Source organism: Abramis brama (genome assembly GCF_963993115.1).
Source record: "Abramis brama genome assembly, chromosome: 3".
Lineage (NCBI taxonomy): Eukaryota > Metazoa > Chordata > Actinopteri > Cypriniformes > Leuciscidae > Abramis > Abramis brama.
Genome location: NC_139965.1, coordinates 23471650 through 23493051, shown reverse-complemented (window position 1 = coordinate 23493051; position 21402 = coordinate 23471650). Strand labels below are relative to the sequence as shown.

Genomic DNA, 21402 nt, shown 5'->3' with positions numbered 1-21402 from the left:
AGGGAATGCAAAACCTGAGAGCAAATGCAAAAGCACTGTAACATTTTTTCCATCACCATGTCCCATTAGAGGCTCCGTACTACGTTGATAATAAGAAATGTTTCTTGAGCACCAAATCAGAACTTGCATTGATTTCTGAAGGATCATGTAACTGAAGACTGGAGTAATGATGCTGAAAATTCAGCTTTGCCATCACAGGAATTAATTACATTTTAAAATACATACAAATAGAAAAAGGTTATTTTAAAATGTAATAATATTTCACAATATTGTTGTTTTTACTGAATTTTTAATCAAATAAATGCAAATGGCGAGTATTAGACCCTTCTTTCAAAAAGTATTTAAAAAAATTAATGTGGCTCCTTATCTACTCAGGGCAAAGCCATGACCTTGACGCCTTCATCCTTAATATTATAATGCATTACGTAGACATGAAAGTTATGACTGACCACAAGTCTTATGAGTCAAAGTCATCTAAGAGGCAGGAGACCATAACAAATTCTCAAGATTCCAGAAGATTTTCTTCAAGAGAACACATCCTTTGTTGTGTCAACTGTAGTTTGAGGGCAGTACTGTTCTTATACTTACATAAAAGGGTCATTGTAACACTATTCGTTTAACAAGAGAATAAAAACGCTTTTGTGGTATATGGTGTGCAATGTTTATTGAAACATGATTACAGATGAACAGGGTCAATCCCTTTTAGAGCAGTTAAGAATCGTGTTGGTAGAAAATGTCAAAATAATCCCCTTTAGACATATTTTATGGGATTGAAGAGCTTAGAGCTTGGCCACAAAGCACTGCATGTGTACGGCAGTCTGGAGGGACACAAACAAGCGATAGCGGGAAAAAAAGACAAGACGTAGGACAACCGTAACGCTTTTTAGTCGAATCTCGCCCTTTGACTCGATGGGCTCAGTCGTTGAAATTTACGAGTGAGACTTCTTCTGAGAGAGGTTGATCTTGTCACCCAGACTCAAAGCCATACCCTATTGAAAAAAAACAAACAAAGAGGAGTTATCAATCATGCAGTAAAACATCACATAGGGAGATTCAAAAAACATACAAAGGCATATCAGGATAAAAAAAAGTTACAAAAGAAGTACTAAATCCATTACTGAAATTATAAAACATTATCCACACCTGTAGGCACAAAAATGCTAATCCAGCATTTAGTATTTACTATAAAGATCCCAATGCCTTTTAATTAAAACGGTGCAAAGAGTAAAAAACATCACCTGGCTTTTGGCTCGGATGCGAATATGTCCATTGACTGGGGCATCAGGTCCCATGTGGATTGGCTTTTCGATGCTTACATTTGCAAGGGCATCCTCTCCAAATATAGAGCGAGCATACAGATTTGCTGCCATGAAGCCACAGATACCAGACAGGGCCTGAGTTACAAAAGGAAAACATGAGATATGAATGTAAATATGTGTTATAAAATCATGGGTTTACTCAGTGCTGGCTAGCAACTGATTACATGTAATCTGAATTTTGTAATAAGATTCCAAATTTACTTGTAATTAGATTATATTACATTTTAAAATACTCGTAATAGGACTACATTACTTTATTTATTGATTACATGTTATTCTCTAAATAATTCATAATTCATTGCTTGTCTCAATTACTTTTTGTTTTACATTTTCCTTTCTTAAAAAGCCTACTGCTTATATACGGTCAGATGGTCTACCAGGTTTGTGGAATTGCACACACAGACCAGCCACGAGTCATGAGCCGATCACTGAAAACTGAGACTCGCGCAGCAGATCACTGGATTTACAGAAATCATTTGACTTTTAAGAAGTGTTTTCTCAACATTGCATATCTAATCAGCTCCTGACGAACACATTTATTATTTGAATTATCACTCAGTGTGTCATTTCACCGTGGTCTTTGGAAGACTTTAGTATTTCAAACAAATTAAAATGTACAGATTCACTTCATTTTCATTAAACTCAGTTTAATTCAGCTCCATCACAAACCCCAGACTGGGAAACCCTGACGTAATGTAATTTTTAATGCACTTCATGTTGTAGATAAAGCATGGAAATTCTTTTTGTAACTTAAATGGTAAAATATGATCCTATTCAAATTAATGTGATAAACAAGTTAGGTGAAAAGTAATCTCAAAGTAATCAAAAAGTAGTCAGATTATATGACCTTAAATGTGTAATGTAATGGATTATGTTACTAACTAAAACTGTCATGTAATTTGGAATCAGCAACCGACTACAAATTGTAAGTAATCTGCCCAGCAGTGCGTTTACTGTTCTCATCAATTGAGTATTGTACCTTCTCTGGGGTCAAGCACTTCATGTTGGTGGACCCAAGAATGTGTTGGAGATACTCGGTCAGATCTGTGATGTTGGTGTTGACGGTAACCTGTGTGGAAACAAAACAGAACAAATTCCAGCAAGCAGAAAGGAGATTAACGTAGCAGTTATCCACAAAGAATTCACCAGTCCCCCAGACTTGCCTTATTTTCCCACTCAAATTCAGCCCACATCTGTCTGAACTCAGCATCTGTGCAGGAGGCCGGCTGAATGTAGTCCATGATGTCAATGTGAATGTCGCTGAGAACTACGCAATTTCTGTCACTGGCTGCTCCTGATACATCATATACTGCAAAATATGTGTTTTGGATTATTGAAGTGATTCCAGGTCCCAACTCAACAACAAAATAGTACAGGTTTAAATAAGGAGATCTACATATAGTCCACAAACCTATGTTTCCAAATATGATGCCATTCTCTGTGGAGGCCACTTTCACATTAGCTTTGATGTTGGCAAAGTCGTGAGGAGCCAATGTGAGAGGAGATGGTTTCTCAACCAATTTAAGATCACCTGGAGTTTGAGGAATACATTCAGTAAAACATACACCAAAAACACACTAACCAATTATTTTTATGGATGAAAGGAACAACTTGTACCAAGTGTTGCCAGCTCCAAGGTACAGTTCTGTAGGGTGTCGCTAGTCTGGTTAACAACCAAGACATCCAGGACGATGTCATACTGATTGACATGAACATAAGCTTCTGCGTACACTGGATCTGAGAAACCAGTCAATTGGGTGACCTGGAAGAAAACACGAGATGGTTCAGTCAAGGACATGGGTTTCAACCACAGGGCCCGGGCCCAAAAGGGGGCCTCAAGATAACCTAAAATTATTTAAAACGAGACAAAACAAGCTATAAAAGCTAAAAATCAAAAGTTCATATTTTAACTCACTAGCTCAACAGCATTTTTTCCCTACCGCCCTGGATATATGGTAGCCTAAGTTTACAATTGCCATTTCTGGACCTGGAAAAGTCATGTAAATTCATGTTACATAGAGTTGGATCATTGAAGAACATTCAGCTTTTAAAACTTCTGGGGTTAGAAAAGGTATTTATTTTAATTATAATTATTTTAGTTACTTCTTAAAAAAAAAACTATGGACATTCCTAGTTTCTGTACATTTTAAATAAGCATCGAAAACAAAACTTACAGCTGATGTACTAGAGCAGGGGTGGGCAAACTACGGCCCGCGGGCCACATACGGCCCGTTAGGCTGTTTAATCCGGCCCGCCGAGTATTTAAAAAAATTGTCTTAAGATCGCATTCATTTTGCCTTTTTTCTTGCAATACTTTGCGTTATATATATATATATTGCGTTGCATATATTTGACAATCGGAATATCAGATATTTCATGCCATAGCTAACAAATGTAAAAAAGGAAAAATGACATAAAAGCAGATCATCATTCATTCAGTGCTGTTGTGGCTGCGGTGTGTCACGTAACAAGCAATGACGCGTCACCATGGAAACCAAACAGACAGCGACTTGAGCGCATAGACTTGTTGCACGTTAATGTTTTTTCCTTTTTTGGAAACTCACAGAGAAAAAAAATGTTTGGTAACCGCTTGCACACCTTAGTTTTTCCTTTGATTTGTCTGCTATTTAGTTTCTTTGCTCCTCTGGATTTGTGGACGTATCCTGACTGATTCCGTTTACCGACCTTATCGTCCGGCTTTCGACTACGCTCCCCTGTCTGTACAGAACCCGTTTTTTTTTTTCATTAAATGTTCTGATCTGCCTTTGCTTTTTATGTTTTATTTTATTATTCTTAAAATAAATTTGTATATTCGTTTATTTCGTTTTTTTCCACAAATGTATGACTTTTGGAAGTGCAAATTGCCATGCAGTTTTAATAAAGTTGAATTAACGTAACCTGTCATTTTTACTCTTCTAAGTGTACACTTGCAGGTGTTTTGTTTCTAATTTACTGTTAGGCCCATTAAATAATAATAAGGATAAACAATATTTAAATAGGCTATAATTATCTAACATCTGACTAATTAAAAATTAACATCAAGACATAACATGCTAAATGGGGGATATCTAGCATAAAAAAATGTATTGTCAGAATATCGTCTCTCAGTTGTTGAATTTCGCACAGACATTGCCACAACGTAAATGTCTGTTTGCTCAGCCCGATCTCATGAAAGTGCGAATACCACGAATTGTATTTGTAGTGCTTATGATACGCAGTTTTCGCGTGCATATGATACGCACTTTATGGCCTGTAATAGGCACGCACTCCGCACCCCTAATCCTAAGGGGTTTACAGTGCGTAGCATATGCACGCAAAAAAAAACACATTTTTGGCATATAAATGGCACGAGAAATAAAATTCGTGGTATAGATACGCACTTTCATGAGATCGTGCTTCATAATCTGCTACTGGGCCAGCCCTCTTGCAAATTTTTAAAACCCAGTGTGGCCCTTGAGCCAAAAAGTTTGCCCACCCCTGTACTAGAGCAAAGCTATTAGCCTATATGGGGAGGGGGCCTTCAAATATTGCTGAGGTCTTGGAGTCAAAAAGGTTGAGAACCACTATTCATGGTAATCTAACTGATAAACAAATGCACAAAAAAATATAAAAGCTATTAATATATTGTAATGAAAAAGATAAAAACCGGCAATTCAAATGCTTTGCTGAAGTATGGAACTACTATATTGTGAGATGCTGTAAATGGACGAACATTCTTAAGGCTCCTGCCTGATGTGACATTTTAGTGTTAAAATTCCCATCAGATGAACCAGCATGCCCTCTGGTGGTAAAAGATGACAAACTACAAACAACCTTTCCAATTTTGTCACCATCATAAAAATATGGCTTGTACAGATTCAAAAAGATACAAATAAAATCCTCCAAATACCTTATTAAGTTTAGAAGCCAGAGGGTCTGCGGCTTCTTTCCTCTGAGTATTGCCCATCGCGGCCAGCAGACTGAGTTGGAATTGATCTTCTTTGGACGCCATCTCGCTCTTAGCGGTCAGCTGCATGAAGGAGATCGGATCATCCGCCTGAACAGTCACGTTACGCTTCTCAGACTCTTTCTGATAAAACAAGAACAACAACATATTTCAATATCATGGTCACAAATGATGATCTTTTAATCTATAAGACATTATCCAACATTATACCATATACCTTCTGAGACAGTTTCTCTTCCTCCAGTCTGACAGTGAGCATATGGGACAGGGATCTGCGGCACTCTTTGTTAAAGATGTCGTTCATGAGGGGCGAGCATTCGGACAGGACTTTAAGGCACAGCGAGATCCGTTCCACGTCATCATCGGTGATGGGCTTCTTGGGTAGAGACGACTTGCCCAGATGGAGCACAGTGGCCATGAACAGCATGGCCTCTGCCACAAAGGACTAAAAACAGCAAAGTAACATTTATTCTACCACAATTAGACACATGAATAATTAAATTGACAGTTTAGTCACTGTTCATGGAATGAGGAGTTTTAAAATTCATTTACATTTTGTCTTTTTTTGTCCTCGGCAAGGGCAACATAGCGCAGGGCCACTTTGGTGAGGGTGGTGGCCAATGAGGCAGCAACGTAAAAGTCTCCATCCATCAGGAAACCCCTTAGAGGAGGCCTACAGAATAAAGGGATATTTTAGAGATGTAATGCGGAGGACTATCCCCATAATGTATCAGTAAGGGGAGAGAATCACCTGTCCTCTTCTTTCTTGGATGGCCTGCTGCTACTCAGGGCGCTCTGAGTGACGTAGGTGCCCATTTCTGTCACCAGCTTAGGAGCTGGAGTTGCAGTCATCTCCTCCTCAGGTTTCACCTCTCCAGACTCCTTCTTCAATTCATTCTCCACGATTGGTATCTGAATAAGAAAAAAGAAGACATAATATAAAACAATTTAATGTTTGAAAGCACATTTAGACATTTATAGAGGATGTTAATCGCAAATTTACTAATCTTTAAAGAGTCAGCCGTATCTCAGTTTTAGATCTATATTGTGCACTGTATCATTCACACTATTGTTTTCTGTAAAACTGCATATTTTGATAAATAACGATTATAACTATATTAATATAGTAGTAATAGTAGTAGTAGAATTGTTATATTCAGGGTCTCAGTTTCTCAATTAATTTCCATGACTTTTCCAGTCACTTGTAATGACTGAATAAGGATTAAAAAAATAGTAAATAATAATGCAATAATAATTTTATTTTCTAGTATTATACCGACAGTAGAACTTTTCATAACCTATTAAGATATTAATTTGCAAGAATTTTCCAGACCTGGAAATCACATTTTTGAAATTCCCAAATATTTCCAGAACCATGTGAACACTGTACATAGAATATTAAATTTGTATTACACAATAACATATTCCTGTCCTTATTTCACCGCATTTTGCTTTGCAACACTATTTAACCCTCGAGCCTTCCACTCAATTTCATTCGACTTGACATGGTTACTATCACTCTGAAGGAATTCATTTGACATTTCAGTTGTCCGAATTCATTTAGGGCTTGTTCCGGACAAGCATTAAAGGGTCATGAAACCCTAAAACACATTTTTTGAGCGCCGCGATGAGTTTAATAGCGCTCACAATGCGGATCATAGATCATTTCCAGACTAGAGTAAGCATGTTTCAAGTTATGGACATATTTACTCCAGTGCTCTAAACATGAACCAGCACTGTGTATGCGCACATATTTAATCACGTCTTCTTCAAATGAAATATATATGCAAATATGGACACTGATACAGCCGTACATTTGATGATAAATGTGATGACACGAATTATTCTGATACACAGAAGACAATGATGTAGACCGAAAATTCAAAGAACAATGGACAAAAAAGCAACCATGCCTTTATTCTTTCTGTGTTGAACTGACGGGTATAGTTTGTTCAGAGACTGTAGTGCTCGTAAATATAATGAAAATATGATTAGACCTTTTAAATGTTATTCCACGTTCTTCTAATGAGTTTGAGTTGTGCATCAAATACATGACACTTTAAAGACGAGCTCTGGATGTGACAAAGCGATTCAAATCGATGTACTACAGACCTCTCCCAAAGATCTACGGACTTCTGTCATGACACTCTGGATGTCCTCTTTAGAGCTGCAATATTCACCCAAAATCCACAGAGCTCCTCTGTAAATCCTGCAACACAAAAGTCCTTTTTAAAAATCACTGCAATGCATCACAATCCCTTTTACAACACTAAACAGGACAAGGTACTATCAAGCGGTCTAGAATAATACACCAATTAAGTTTTCATATACAGATGATTTATGTAATTGGATTTATCGAACTTCTAAGGAAGCAGTTAAAAAGCATCTCTTACTTGACCGTCTTGATGGCGTGGAAAACCTCCAGCATCTTCTCAATGATGAGAGGTCTAAGGTTGTCAAACCTCTGAATCGCCTCGCGCACAAATTCCAGCACATCGGCTGCGGCCGCCTCATTAGTGTCACTCAGGAATTCCATCAGCTGTGGCCACACAAAACACAAGAAGTGAATTTAAGAGTAAAGATGAGAAAAGGGATGGATGTTTTAGCAGTAAAAGTTAGACCGATCTAGTGAAGTGTGTAACTTCAATTTCTTTGCTAGTAAAGAATATTTTCTGAGTGTTCAGTCAGTAGACGTACCACAGGGATGACATTGGCTGCCATGTCAGGGAAGCGCACGCTACACGAGTGGAGAGTGCGAACAAGTAGCTGCCTGTACTTGTCTGTGTCTTCATGCTCTGTCACATTGTTGGTTTTGATGACTTCTTTCTTTAGCACTATAACCAGCTGCAGAAAAAGAACAATTCAGGCACTTCGCTTGAATAGGACAGTGCAATTAGTTAATAGTAATTATTTGTCATCGTATAAAAGACTTTAATTTTGTTCATTGTATCTTCTTGATCTTATTTCTCCATATAAAGAGAGTAAATGGGGAATGGGATCCAGGATGTCAAGCGACAAACTCAGAAAAAAGCACTAATAAAGTAATAGAAAGGCAAATTATGGAGCTTTTACACTAGACTTTGAGTATGCGAAATTGCTTAATGCAATGCAATGCAATGCAATGCTTAATTAATTGGACAATGCAATAAACGAGATATGACGTCACAAACCTGCAGCTTTACAGTCTGTGTACTTTTAATTTAGCTAAGAGGTCACGTCATGACGTATCGTATTATTGGTCAAATCTACATGTGATGCGAACCAAACTTGTCCACTAAACTTGAACTTGAGAACGCAACAAAATGCGAAACTTCTTTGCATGAGCTTGTGTTTCCAGTCTCCTGCATTTGTCAATGGAATGAAACGTGGTGTGACCACCCCTTAAGTCCTACAGACTACTTTTATAGTGCTTTTTCGGTTCTTTTTGGCCTTTTACAGTCCCTGTTCACTTTCATTACATGGAAAAGAGTGGCCAATACATTCTTCAACATTTCTCATTTTGTGTTCCACTTAAGAAAATAAGTCATACAGGATTGAAATGACATGAATTAATGACAATCCTGATGATCTATCCCTTTAAATGGCATGTTGTCACACACCTCCTCTACATTGCGGGATGACACCAAGTCCAAGGCCAGCTGTAGGGTCTTCTTGCGGACCTCAAGATCGGGAGTTGTCAAAACCCTCAGAATATCCATCACAAGGTCCTATGAGCAGAACAAATCACCAAACGTCCTGTTACTGGTCTCATTTGTGGAATGAATGGCTCCAAAAGAGGTGATGAACTCATGTGTACCTGCAGCACACGCTCATGTGTGGGGTGTTCCTTCAGCTCAATCAGCCGGTCCAGAACAATGAGTTTCACGTTGTTGTCGCTCTCTTTAATGATCAGATCAATGTAGCACTGAGCAGCAGCCTGAAACAAACAACATTCAACCAATGTCATTCCACTTCATTTTCCACCATACAGAAAACGTATATATGGGAACAACCCTGGTGTTAGACACTGTACCTTGATGGCGGTGGGAGCGCTGGACAGAGTAACCAGAGTTCCAGCTGCTTCATATTTTACAGCAGGACTGGATGACTGCAGCAGGTTGTATATACAACGGATGAAACGAGCTCTCTCTGAGGGGTTGGCATGGCAGACCTAAACAAATGTAGAGATATAAAATAGACACAGTGATTCCCAACCCCTGCATCCTGGCATACTAGTGGTTATATTAAAAGTAGTAATCACGTTTAATGTAATTACTACTATTGATATAATATCGAGTTTTAAAATGCAATTTGAAGCAATGCATGTTGTGCAATTTTGTTATTTTTAGTGCTTAGTGGTGAGCCGTGGGATTTTTTACTTATCAAAACTGTGCCGTGGCCAAAAAAAAAAAAAAAAGAGGTTGGGAAACACTGATCTAGACCACCTGATAATATGCAGTGTGCATAAACAGCATAATGCTGAAGAGCTCAGCATTTAATTAATTAAGCATGAGGAATAACTGTGCTGTTGATGACAGCAGTTCTGTAAAAGAGTAGTTTATCAGTAAATGTGGATTATAGCACAAAAATTTTATGGACCACCTTCATTGTGATTTTGTCCCTTTAGAGCTTAACAGCCCATGGTCACCATGAACTGTTGTTACACATAAAAACTATTCATATTCTTTTTAAAAAATACAGCTTTAGCATACAGCTTTAGGACAACATGAGGGTTAGTAAAAAACGCATTGATATTCATGATGTATTCTTTCACCCTTATTCATGCATTTAAGAAGCCAATAGTTACATAAAAAAAAGCAGTGCTGAGAATTTAAGGCTGCAAAATTTTACCACTTTATAGTAATTGAAAGTTTTGCATTCTCAACACAATTCAGTCATGAAAAGTTCACCATTTTAAATTCCAAGCAAAGCTTATATTAAATTTAACTAAATTTAAACATATTTATAGTTATATCACTGAGACAATAATGACGAAACAACTCAGAAAACACCTGATAAAATTGGAATAATTAATTCACCGAAGAGGCTTAATTGTGTGAGAACAATAGAAAAACATTTGACCCCTAATGCCCAGCATTTCATTTTTGCTACGCCTACAAAAATGGTCTCAAAATTATTTACGTTCAAAATGTCAAGGCATGTAAGCCTTTACCCATCACTAGACATTTACAAATATTAGAAAATATTACATATCAAATACTTATTTTGTAAATAGATAAATTTGTTCTAATACTGTTAACATTTTGTGTAACTGTTGTTGTGATCAATATTAGAGTGTCAGCAACTGTTATTTGATGTTTTTACCCATATTTAAAGAAAGTTCAATATTTAACTGCTTTATATGTACAAAGCAGTTCTGCTACGCTGGGTATGAATAGACACCTCACCTTATAAATTAGTTCCACAATGACGAGCTGTAGAATGTCTCCGAAAGTATGCACCTGATCAATACATGTGCTTAGGTAGTCCAGAGCTCTATCCTGCAAAAATATATTAAAAGAACGTAGCTTCATGAGATTCATTCTTGTAACAAAAATAATATAAAGTATTATTATTAATCAGACTGTGTACCTGATCTGCATGAATCAGCATCATAAAAGCATTTCTCTTGCAGCTTGCATCTTTCTCATTTACAAGAAAATCATGAATCAGCTCAGGAGCATCTGGGATCAAATGCTCAAAGTTCCTAAAAAAAAAAGAAAAAAAAGAAAATGGTCATGAAAATGGTCTCTGATGTTTGTCTCTCACTTGTGCACACAAAGATCCATCAACACACCTGTAGATAGTGTAGATGGCCAGGACTGCATTGCGTCGTACGTAGCTGTGACGGTGTTCAAGACAGGCGCGAATCGCTGGCATAAGGGGCTCCAGCAGCTCAGATTCCTTCAGCTTGCACAGGAAGCGCAGTGTAGAGCCACGGATGAACTCATTGGGATGCTGGAGATCCTACAGATGCATAACACAGATGGCATATTTCAACAAAGAAATAGACACAATATACCCTCACAATAAACAATACACATTATAGCTCCATATTTCATGCCTACCTTCCTGTAGGCATCACAGACCAAGATCATCTCCTGAAGAAGTTTGCCATCAGGAGTAGTTTTGGGCACAATCTCCCAAAAAACTAGGAGTAGTTTCTTAATGGTGTGGTCCTGCAGAGGCAGCACAAACCGGATGATGGTCATTAACAGGCCTGGCAGTTTCTCTCCATTCAGGATCATGATGATGACCTTCTTCAAAGCCTCTGTCTTGGCTTTGATTTCTCCCTTTTCTGTTTTGACAAAAATAAAAGAGGAAAACTGTTATGGTGCATTTTAACCCCCATTTACCATCTTGCAAAATGTTGAGGTCAAAACTTTTATTCAGCAAGGACGCATTTTCATTACATTGATCAAGAATGACAGTAAAGACTTTTACATTGTTCTAAATGATTTAGGTTTAAAATAAAAGCTGTTCTTTTGAACTTTCTATTAATCAATCAAAGCATATTAGAACGATTTCGGAAGGATTGCGTGACACTAAAAACTGGAACTGGTTAATATCAAATTGCTACACATGTATATTACCTAAATCAGCTTTTAAGCTGACTTCCGATGGTGGTTCAGAGTCATTAGTGACATTGATGAGTGTGTAACACACATTCTCCGCGGCTGTCATGATGTCAGCTCTTCTTCCCTTCACGAGACTCCACTCAGACAGAATGCCTATGAGGTTTCCTAAAACAAAGGTTACAAAATACATTAGTAAAAGTTCAAGTGAATAGTCATTTAATACCATAAACAAAAAAAACGCCTTTGAAATATTAATGTAGTATATAATGATGTGTGTAATGTAACAACTCTCTTTTATACTTATTCATGTACATCAGGGTTCACCAATCTCGGTCCTGGAGGGCCGCTGTCCTGCAGAGTTTAGCTCCAACCCCAATTAAACACACCTGAACCAGCTAATCAAGGTCTCACTAGGCATACTAGAAACTTTCAAACAGGTGTGTTGGAGCTGGTTGGAGCTAAACTCTGCAGGACAGCGGCCCTCCAGGACCGAGATTGGTGAACCCTGATGTACATTAAGTGGCCTAAGCAATGGCTCAAACAAAAGCGCTATACAAATTAACATTTTTAATAGAAGTAACTCAATTGCATGTCACAGCAGGACATGTAATGTCAACTTAGTGGTGCCCATGAAGGACTACCAGCATCATGTAGAATAAAACCCATTTTCTGTAAGACTGTTATAACTGGAGTCGCCTTATGTAAGTGTACATCGTTTTAATTATATTTCTCTAAGTTTTATATGTAAAACTTCTACCTCTTCTCACGTATCTTGCACTTCAAAGAACACCATGATACTAAGACGGTATATGTGCAACTAAGTTTCATAAAGCAGAGTCCAACTATACCTTCAACTAATGTCGACCGTGATTTTGGAGTCTATCTATCCTGTTAACAAGAATTTTTAAACAGGATCCTGTCAGAAGTCTCACGGTCTACGACAGCACTGGGATTCACTGAATTAGCAGCTAGTTTGAAAACCCTGAGCCAGCCGTGGCAAAAGGCCGATTTGTACCAAGTTGTGCATGTATTATAAACACGAAACGCATTAATATCAGCACTTCTGTCTAATAACACATATATAACACAGTTAACGTTAGTACAGTTATATTACTGATTGCGTGATCAATCGACATCACTGCTGCAGTAGCAGCTAGCACGCTAACAGTCTGTGATAAAAAACGAACACAGACAACCGGTGATTATTGTCTGTGGCTTAAAATAACAACAAATGAGATTTTTATTAATATGCTTTCTTGTTGAGCTGTTCATTTATTACCTTTCAAATAGGTCTCAGGTCTGTCTCTTCTGTATGCGCATCCGTGTCTGGAGAGATTCCGATCCTTCCGAGTGACGTGGAACCTGACTGACTTGGCCACATCAATACTACAGCAAGCTAGAAGGATCACACTACACGGTTACGCAAACGCGAAAGTCAGCGATTACGTTCGTGGCTGTGGTGTGTGTCTGTTTGAGGTTATGATCTACTGGTTTATACTGGTTTATAAATGTTAATTTGCCTAAGTTGTGTTAGTCAAGATGTGTAAGGAAAAAACAAAACCTAATATTTGTTCCGAAAAGGTTCGATAGTATAAGCTTTTTGTATTCGTTGATCTGAGGGTTATTATATTTTTTAAAAATTAGAAAAATACAAATTTGGTTAGCTGCTGTAAATAAAATAAACATAAACTGAAATAAAATAATCTGTCAAAAAATAAACTTGTTTTATTTCACTTATGACAAGGCAACATTTAAATTTGATTTATCTTGATGTATAGCTTATTAAAATAGCTAAAACTAAAACAGAAAAAAATACCCTATAAAAACTGTATAGACAAAAACACACAATAAAAATGTATAAAAACTTTATTTAAATTTAAAATGGAATATATAAAAACAAAAAGTAATTCAAAACATTCATAAAAACTGTAAAAGCGTCTCAATGATACTAAAACAATACTGGTATGAAACAGTAATGGCTAATAAAAATACATTTATAAAATATTCTGTCTCTTCTGTCTCTATTCAGTCTCTTGGCCAAAAGACAGGCCTGTTGAGATTACCTACACTAAGAAGATTTTCAGTAGCATTTTAGTTCTCTGTTATATTTACCATTCAATCTAAATATTCTCTCATTGTTTTAACAATTAGAATAATATTGGAATATTAAATGTTGTAACATTATTATATTTTTTATTACTTTACTTTCTGCCAGTTTACAGACATTTTGTTTAACCCTAAAACACAATACAATGCGCAATTCAAAATACTTGAATAATCAATATGGAAAATTCCTTCATATCAACATAGGCTACATTTGAGTCTTTACAGACTTTTTTTTAAGAGTGCATACATTTGTGTATGAATATCATGATCATAGCCTCATGCTGAACTGCTTTTTACCATAAAAACTGGGAAGATACATTAGATCTTCACTGGTGGTTTTATTGACCACTTACGCAGTTGGAATCATGGAAAAGCTCTTAAGATAGCTGTGGGGATTGCAGCACAGAAGTGAAGTAAATGAGGTCAATTTTAATGCATTATGGAACCAGCATTAGTCTCCATCTTTTGAGATCATAATTGAACCATAATGCGAAAACCACAATTTCAAACCAATTTTCCAGCCAAAATGCATGAATTGTTCTTGCTCGCCAAAATGGAATAAATATATTACTTTTTCATAAACTCATATCTGGATCTTTTTACAAATGTGAGTCATTTTAAGAACATTAAACAAACCATTCCTTGTGTTCACGCTTTAAGGGAAAGACTCTTCACAATACAACTCCTTTTTACCTGAAGCATTGCTATTGTAGGGACTTTTTTTTTTTTTTTTTTTTTACAATGTTTTTCTTTAGGAAATAGAAAAAGAGGTTGACTGAACAAATACAAAAGGATCATGAGGCCATTTATGTCGCCCCACAACCCCCCACCCCCCATTTCTATACTTTAATCATATAATCTTAAGGTCAGTTCTGTCTTGCAAAAGTAAAAAGCTTCAGTATTAACAATGAATGTTGCTACAGTTGTTTGACCGAAAACTAAAAATAACACCCCGAAAGGGATAAGGTAATGTATATGTTCTAACACATTCATGAATGTATATGGGGCTCTGTGGAGTTTTTGGCCAAAACGTTACAATATAATACATTTTAGCATTTATTAATATTTGTTAATGTAATTTAATAAAAATACAATCATTCAATACACCATACAATCAATCAATCATGTTAGTTCATATATTAACTATAATGGTAACAAATACAACTTTTTATTTTAAAAATGTATTAGTAAATGTTGAAATTAACATTAAGATTATCAAATGATGTAGAAGTTGGCCTAATATTGTTCAATCTCGTGCAGTAAACTAATGTTTAAAAATGAAACCAGATTATAAAGTGTCACCATTATTTGTTATGTGGTTAATATCGTTGGTTGATATTTGGTGATATCATCTTTGGTTGATTTTGTTGCTTTTATAGAGCACATTGCAAAGAATGCAAAGGTAGCTAATTAGAGAGACTCAACCAAAATTATCATAAAATAATAATGATGTGGTTTGCACAGCATTTTAATATGGGGTTCCTGGGTTGGCTGAGATTCTGGAACCCCCATTGGTAAGAAACAAGACAACTCAGCTGTAACATAATGTCTATGTTAGTGACCTCTTGTGGTGCTTATGCATTGAAGCCATAAGGGCCTGTTGGTTCATGAACGGCGGAAAACGCGAATGGCAGAATACTCAATACTATTTACATTACTAAATACTGGCTTAGCTTAATTATATGCTAGAGTCGTATAAGTATAAACAAACAATAAAGAAAATGAATGTGTAGCCTAGCCTATATATACCGTGACACGACTCAAAAGTAGGCTATTTCTAATATAGGACACACTCACAAGCTCCCGTGTTTTAGGTCTTAAGATAGGCAACTTTCTATATATTATATGTTTATAACTTAGCCGTCTATAGTATTGTTTAAATATTGCAACAACGGTAGTAAATCTGACTAAAAAATGAACAAATACAGACATAAATTGAAGGTGCGCGCGGTTTGGCTGCGCTGCAGAGAGCGCGCGCGTCTGTGTCTCGCGCTCTAGTCATTGTTACAAATTGTCGCACCTAGACGGCGACATAGAGCTCGAGTCTGCTAAAAAACAACAACATTTCAGCCTCTTTTCCTCCTGGCCAAAATGCCTGAGCACGTTTGAGTGACCATGGAGCACGTTTGCCGTCATGTAGTGAAACGTTGACACACGGAGGATTTATTTCGAAGGAATGAAAGTTTAAAGAGCACGGAAGGAGGACAACATGGCTGTGCGGGAGGACGGAGAGGTTTTGCACAGTAAAATCAGACAGCACGATGGTGTTGTTGGCAATGCAAACAGCGCGGAGAGCTTCAGGAACGGCTATGTGAAGAGCTGCGTCACTCCGTTAAAACAAGACCATCCGAGGGGCTTTTTATTCAACGTCTGCAGGTTTTGCAACGAGGATATCCTCAAGTCCAAACTATTCCGCGGCTCGGCTCTCTACGTGGGAGCGCTGGCGGTTCTGGCGCTCTCCTGTTTCATTTCGAAGAGCTTTCAGAGTGAACACGGCGTCTCGGATCTGCGGACTTATCTCTTTGATTTCTCACAGTCCATCAGTCCTTTATTCAGCATCGGCTGCGCGTATTTCTTTCTGACCCTCTACCTGAGGCGGACGAAGAGGGAGAGCAGCAGATGTTGGCTTTTGTCCTTACCAGCATCATGCTACTTGGGGGATTTGATGGTCTTGCGCTTGTTGCAGTGGGGAGAGGAGCACCAGCAGATGCAAATGATGGGCAGGTTGCTGTTTGTGCTGGGCTGCGTGGGTCTGCTCACTCTCATCCCCACTCTCAAACTTAAGCACAGCGTCCTGATCCTGGTCTTCGCCAGCCTGGTGTGGCTGCTGTCCTTCACCAGCCTCGGCTGCCTGTCTCCGTCCCTCAGGCCGGTGCTGGCGTGTATAGCGGGGGTCTCCGGCTCTCTGCTGGCGCTTTGTTTTGATCACTATTACCCACCGAGGGAGACGGCCGGCAGGATTCCTAACACGGAGGAGAAAGTTCCCGTCATCAGACCCAGGAGAAGGTCCAGCTGTGTTTCTTTGGGAGAGACGTCCAGCAGTTATTATGGCAGTTGTAAGATGCCCCGCAGACCTTCCCTGCCATGTATATCGAGAGAACAGGTAGGGGCTGTTCATCAGCAGCACACACTGATCAGTTGATGTATACACACATCACACCTTTAAAACTCATCATCATGCTCATGATACACTTCATCAAACTTCTGACATTTCAAATACAATTATAGTCCTAAGCCACAAAAACTCACTCCTGATGCCCCATCACACTTCCCCAGAACAGGCTAATCAAACTCGTGTTCTACACAATCTCAACCCTGATATATACACGACCAGAGCAACAATCCATACAGTTTAAATCATGGATGTGATGGTATTAGTATTTTGGAGGCTATACACTGTTGTTTGGCCAGGTCTTAATGTTGTGTCAGTCACCTGTTGCCTATAGCGCCCAAATTTATTTAGGCTTGATTGTTTCACTGTGATGGATTGAGATTTTTTTTTTCTCTTTGCTTTAACATTTACAATTGTTTGGTATTTTAGAGTGAACATGATGTACATTTTGGGATGTTTCAAATGGATCAAAATTGTTTTAGGCCTAGTTAGTTATGTGAAGTCTTGTTGATCCAGTAGTCCAAAACAGGCTGTTTTATTTAAAATATTAACTCTGTTAAAATATGTTGATCCCTTTTTAACAAGTTACAAAAACACATTTAATGAAAATGTCTGTTTGAGTCATATTTCCTTATGGTCTCTTCTCAGTACTGCAGTAAAGCGTTTACATTTGATCCAGAAGACATTATTACAGCACTGTTCGTACTGAAGTGAAAAACAAAACAAAAAAACCCATACACTATTAATCATTGATTCAAACACGTGAAAAGTGGGGTATCGCTTGTCCCAGTGTCTGTGCTGTAAATAGAGTATAGAGTTTTAAAAGTTTGCCATTGATTGACTCTTCTTTTGCATTCTAGTGCAAAGTTAAAAGTTTTAACAAAAGTATTTGGCTTATGTTATGTGTGTGTGTGACATAATGGAAAATGAGCAGACAGTTTATTTAGCTTTTTTTTTTTGACGCATGCGATTTGTTATCTGCAAGTTCTACAAATATGGAAACTTTGTTAGTTCATTAAGTAGGATATGGTGCTTGCAGCTGTTTGAGTTTTGAAACATCAAGCTCACATTGCCCAAAAAGTCAGCCCTGGCCAAGGGTAAAGGGTCATGTTTAAACACTAAATTCAAGGTCATCAGACCTGTGTGGCTAAGTAAATATACTCTAACATTGTGCTGGGTTTTCATGTAGTCATCCTGACTTGTTTCTGCAGGCAGTATTTCAGTGAATTATAAAAATATAATGCAAGTCAATTTGGAATGAGCTTTGCATGTTTTCCACACTAATTATAAAGAGTTTAGTCCTTTCTCTATTTGCTTGCACATAAAGCCATTCACTTTGTGCTTCAAGTGATTTTGAGTGTGCTTTGAATGAGTGCACTGTTCCAGTCACGCTCACAAATTGAGGTTTCAGTATGACCAGTTTCAGACTTTATTTTGACCTGTAAGCACCTGTTCTTACTGAGCAGCATAGCATCAGTTCTCTCTCATGGGGATCTGTAAGGACACCTGGAAACAAAATATCAAACTAGAATGAAAGCGAATGGATTTTGCTAAGTTTACCTGTATTTCCACTCCATTTTGTCCTAGTTTGAATTGCAACCGTATTTAATTCTAACTTGTGTCTGTTGTTTGTGCTCATTCAATATTCATGTTCAATGTGCCATCATTACTAATGACAAATGTATTGAAAATTGATGGGACCTTTTCAGAATGCACAGAACAACAAATAATATTGAGTCATCAGGCCATTATATTTACACTATTAATGGGGGTTTTTTTACACTAAAAAATGACATCCTTCTGTGCTTAATTTCAAGCCTTAAGCCAATCAAAAGGGAGCTGGAGAAGTGCATTTCGAAGCTGCACATTGAACACAGACATCTATGTGTGTGTTAATTTTTTTGATTGAAGTAGGCTATAGTTGTTTTACAGTGAATTTTAAATAGGTGTTTTTGTGCAACTTTTCTGTCTTTTTTCAGTTTGAGTCATGATGTGACATTGAGACACTGGTGTCTCAGTCTGAATCTCTGACTGTTTTTGATAGTTCAGCTCTTTTCCCTCTGTTCACTTGCACACGATCCCATTTAGATGGACCTCGAAAACAGCTTTTTATTCTTTTTTTTTTCCAAAATACTGCTTCACCTTGATTTTAAGAAATGCATTTTATTAGTATTGCTATAATGATATAGATATTTTTTCTTTATATGTTTAAAAAAATTATATTGTACAGACCTCAAAAGTGTGAGAGTGTAAGGTCATTATCAGTTGTGAAAAAACGTCACGGGGCAATTTGAAGTAAACAGCGTTATCCTACTTCATGTTCTCCTGTTAAATTCATTGCTATGCGAAAAAAAAGTGTAAACTAATGGACCTTTCTTTGTATTTTTTCTCCCACGACAGTGTCGTGATGTGTGAATTTTTTTCTCGGTTGTTCTGGTCAGTGCTGTGCTCACGTATGGCCTCATGACTTTTTCACTTGCACAGAGTGAGAAACGGCTCCAGTTCTCTCTTCAAGCCACCTGTGACTCATTGCATTTTCAGCCCAATGTTCGTCACAGCCTGAGCTGTGTTTAGAACCCATGGCAGGATTATGGCTTTTTTAAGATAGACCACTATATGCGGTAGCCAGGCTGTTTGAAATGTTTATGTGGCTTGGATCTTTAAATCAGTTGATAATCATAACAAAGCCCAGTCACTTTTAACATAGCACATGGAGCAATGATTATATTGTGGAGATGTTGGGGGCCGAGGAGCGAACTATACCTCATTCCTTTTTGTGTTGCACTTTCTGACAAAGCTAACTTTATAATTGAAGTTTAGCTGAAAGTAATACAATTAGGTTAAATTTTTTTTTTTTTTTTGAATGTGTGTGTGTGTTTGTGTGTGTGTGCATTTTGACAAGCTGAAATCGTCATCTGTGAAAAATGTGACGGTTTCCAAACTAAACTAGGAAGCATATCAGTTGTTTGCAGATCAGGTGAAGATGTGTTTGTTTTATAGGAGTCACTGATTAGAAAGGATTTGTTTTTGTCAGGGTCTGTTTTTTTTGTTTTTTTTACGGCCAAAAGAACTCTTGAAGTGCTGGTTAATTAGAATGTAATGAATCTTTAAGAAGCTTGTCGTTGCTGTGTCGGATGGAAACCTTTTATATCCAAAAACGCTACTTTTCAGGAAATGCAAAAAACACTATCCCCTGGTTTCACAGACAAGGCTTAAGCCTAGTCTCAGACTAAAATGCATGTTTGAGCTGTTTTAACTGAAAGCAACTTGCACTGACATATCTTGTCTCAAGATGCACACTATAGTAAGGCACGTTTATAAAAGCTACCTAAATGTCTAAGGCCTATAATCCTGGCTTAATCTAAGACCTGTTTGTGAAACCAGGTCTATATCTTTAAAATAGTTAAACACAGCATTTTCATATTTGATATTGTGGCTTTATAGTCAGATGCTTGCATGTGTCATTATTATTAACATTGTACCAAAATCTAGCGGAAATTGAATTTGAGGATTTCGGATATGTGTTTTGTCCGTCATTAGAACGGCCGCATCTGAGGCAGTAAGTGCATCGCATCACGTTTTCATCATCTTACAGTTATAAAGTTTACTGTAGCTATGTGGGCGCTCAGTTTTTTCTGTAATTTGGCCAAAATCTCATGTCACTTAAGACAAAGACAATCCAACCGTCTCCATTGACTTTGCATTGCGAGAAACTGCCTCCTTGTCTTTTCTGGCTTATAACAAAAAACAAAGCAATGTCTAAAAGCTGCTATGTGACAAGGTGTACAGCAAACAAGCTAAGAAACCCAGAAATAGGCTTCATTTTTTTAATCTGTCGACCCCAAAAAATGCCTCCTCCCCCCCCCCGGTGTGGGCGTGGCCTAAATGGGCTCTGTCTCTATTGGTTTTTGTTTTGATGGTAGCTGTTGGAGAAGTTACAATACAGGACTGTGCATGAAATCTTCCGACTCTGGCAGAATTTCTTTGGAGGTAAAATTTAATCGCAATGGTAATTAATCGGCTGTCGGTGAACCAACGATCAAAGACTTAAGATTTTAGTCTTTACACGACAACGATGTGCTTAAAACGGAGAAGTTTTTCCTTTGAGTTTTCCGTGTACAGATTGTCAAAACGATCCCCATTCACACGGATCCGCGAAAACGACAAAAAGCCCTGTATTCTGTGGCCAGGCCAGTAGATGGCAATGAAACACTATAGACTGAACACATAATAGCCTACGCATGTGCATCGTCTTCAGAGATTCGCGTTTTTGCTGTTTACACGGAGATCGTTTTCAAAAACCTGCACTTTGAAACCCGTTTTTAAAAGTTTGCGTTTTCAGGCACCCAAAACGCCATTGTC

General features: G+C 37.7%; 2 protein-coding genes across 2 annotated transcripts in view; one reads left to right on the top strand and one right to left on the bottom strand.

Annotated features, from left to right (window-relative positions):
• Positions 1 to 647: 647 nt before the first annotated feature.
• On the bottom strand, positions 648 to 13209 carry copb1 (COPI coat complex subunit beta 1). Its single transcript, XM_084109784.1, has 22 exons — positions 13102 to 13209; positions 11838 to 11987; positions 11313 to 11542; positions 11042 to 11211; positions 10837 to 10951; positions 10653 to 10745; positions 9278 to 9415; positions 9062 to 9181; positions 8865 to 8972; positions 7963 to 8109; positions 7659 to 7804; positions 7378 to 7474; positions 6017 to 6177; positions 5818 to 5938; positions 5483 to 5710; positions 5209 to 5388; positions 2937 to 3081; positions 2731 to 2850; positions 2483 to 2628; positions 2299 to 2388; positions 1239 to 1394; positions 648 to 989 (listed from the first exon to the last, which is right to left on the bottom strand). Exons 2-22 carry the CDS (start codon positions 11926 to 11928, stop codon positions 930 to 932), a joined length of 2862 nt encoding a protein of 953 aa, XP_083965910.1. The 5' UTR covers positions 11929 to 11987; positions 13102 to 13209; the 3' UTR covers positions 648 to 929.
• Positions 13210 to 15928: 2719 nt separating this feature from the next.
• The window catches only part of pde3b (phosphodiesterase 3B), a 51719-nt gene continuing 46245 nt past the window's right edge, over positions 15929 to 21402 (top strand). The window contains exon 1 of the mRNA XM_084107831.1: positions 15929 to 17031. Coding sequence (XP_083963957.1) covers positions 16138 to 17031 — 894 coding nt within the window. The 5' untranslated portion in view covers positions 15929 to 16137. The remainder of the gene's footprint in view (positions 17032 to 21402) is intronic.

Excerpts from the sequence above, each read along its gene's own strand:
- copb1 (XM_084109784.1), bottom strand. The coding sequence starts at position 11,928 with ATGACAGCCGCGGAGAATGTGTGTTACACACTCATCAATGTCACTAAT. Across the intron at positions 8,973-9,061 it reads CACATGAGCGTGTGCTGCAG|GACCTTGTGATGGATATTCT; the intron begins GTACACATGAGT and ends TTCTGCTCATAG. Across the intron at positions 5,711-5,817 it reads AGGACAAAAAAAGACAAAAT|TCCTTTGTGGCAGAGGCCAT; the intron begins GTAAATGAATTT and ends TGCTGTTTTTAG.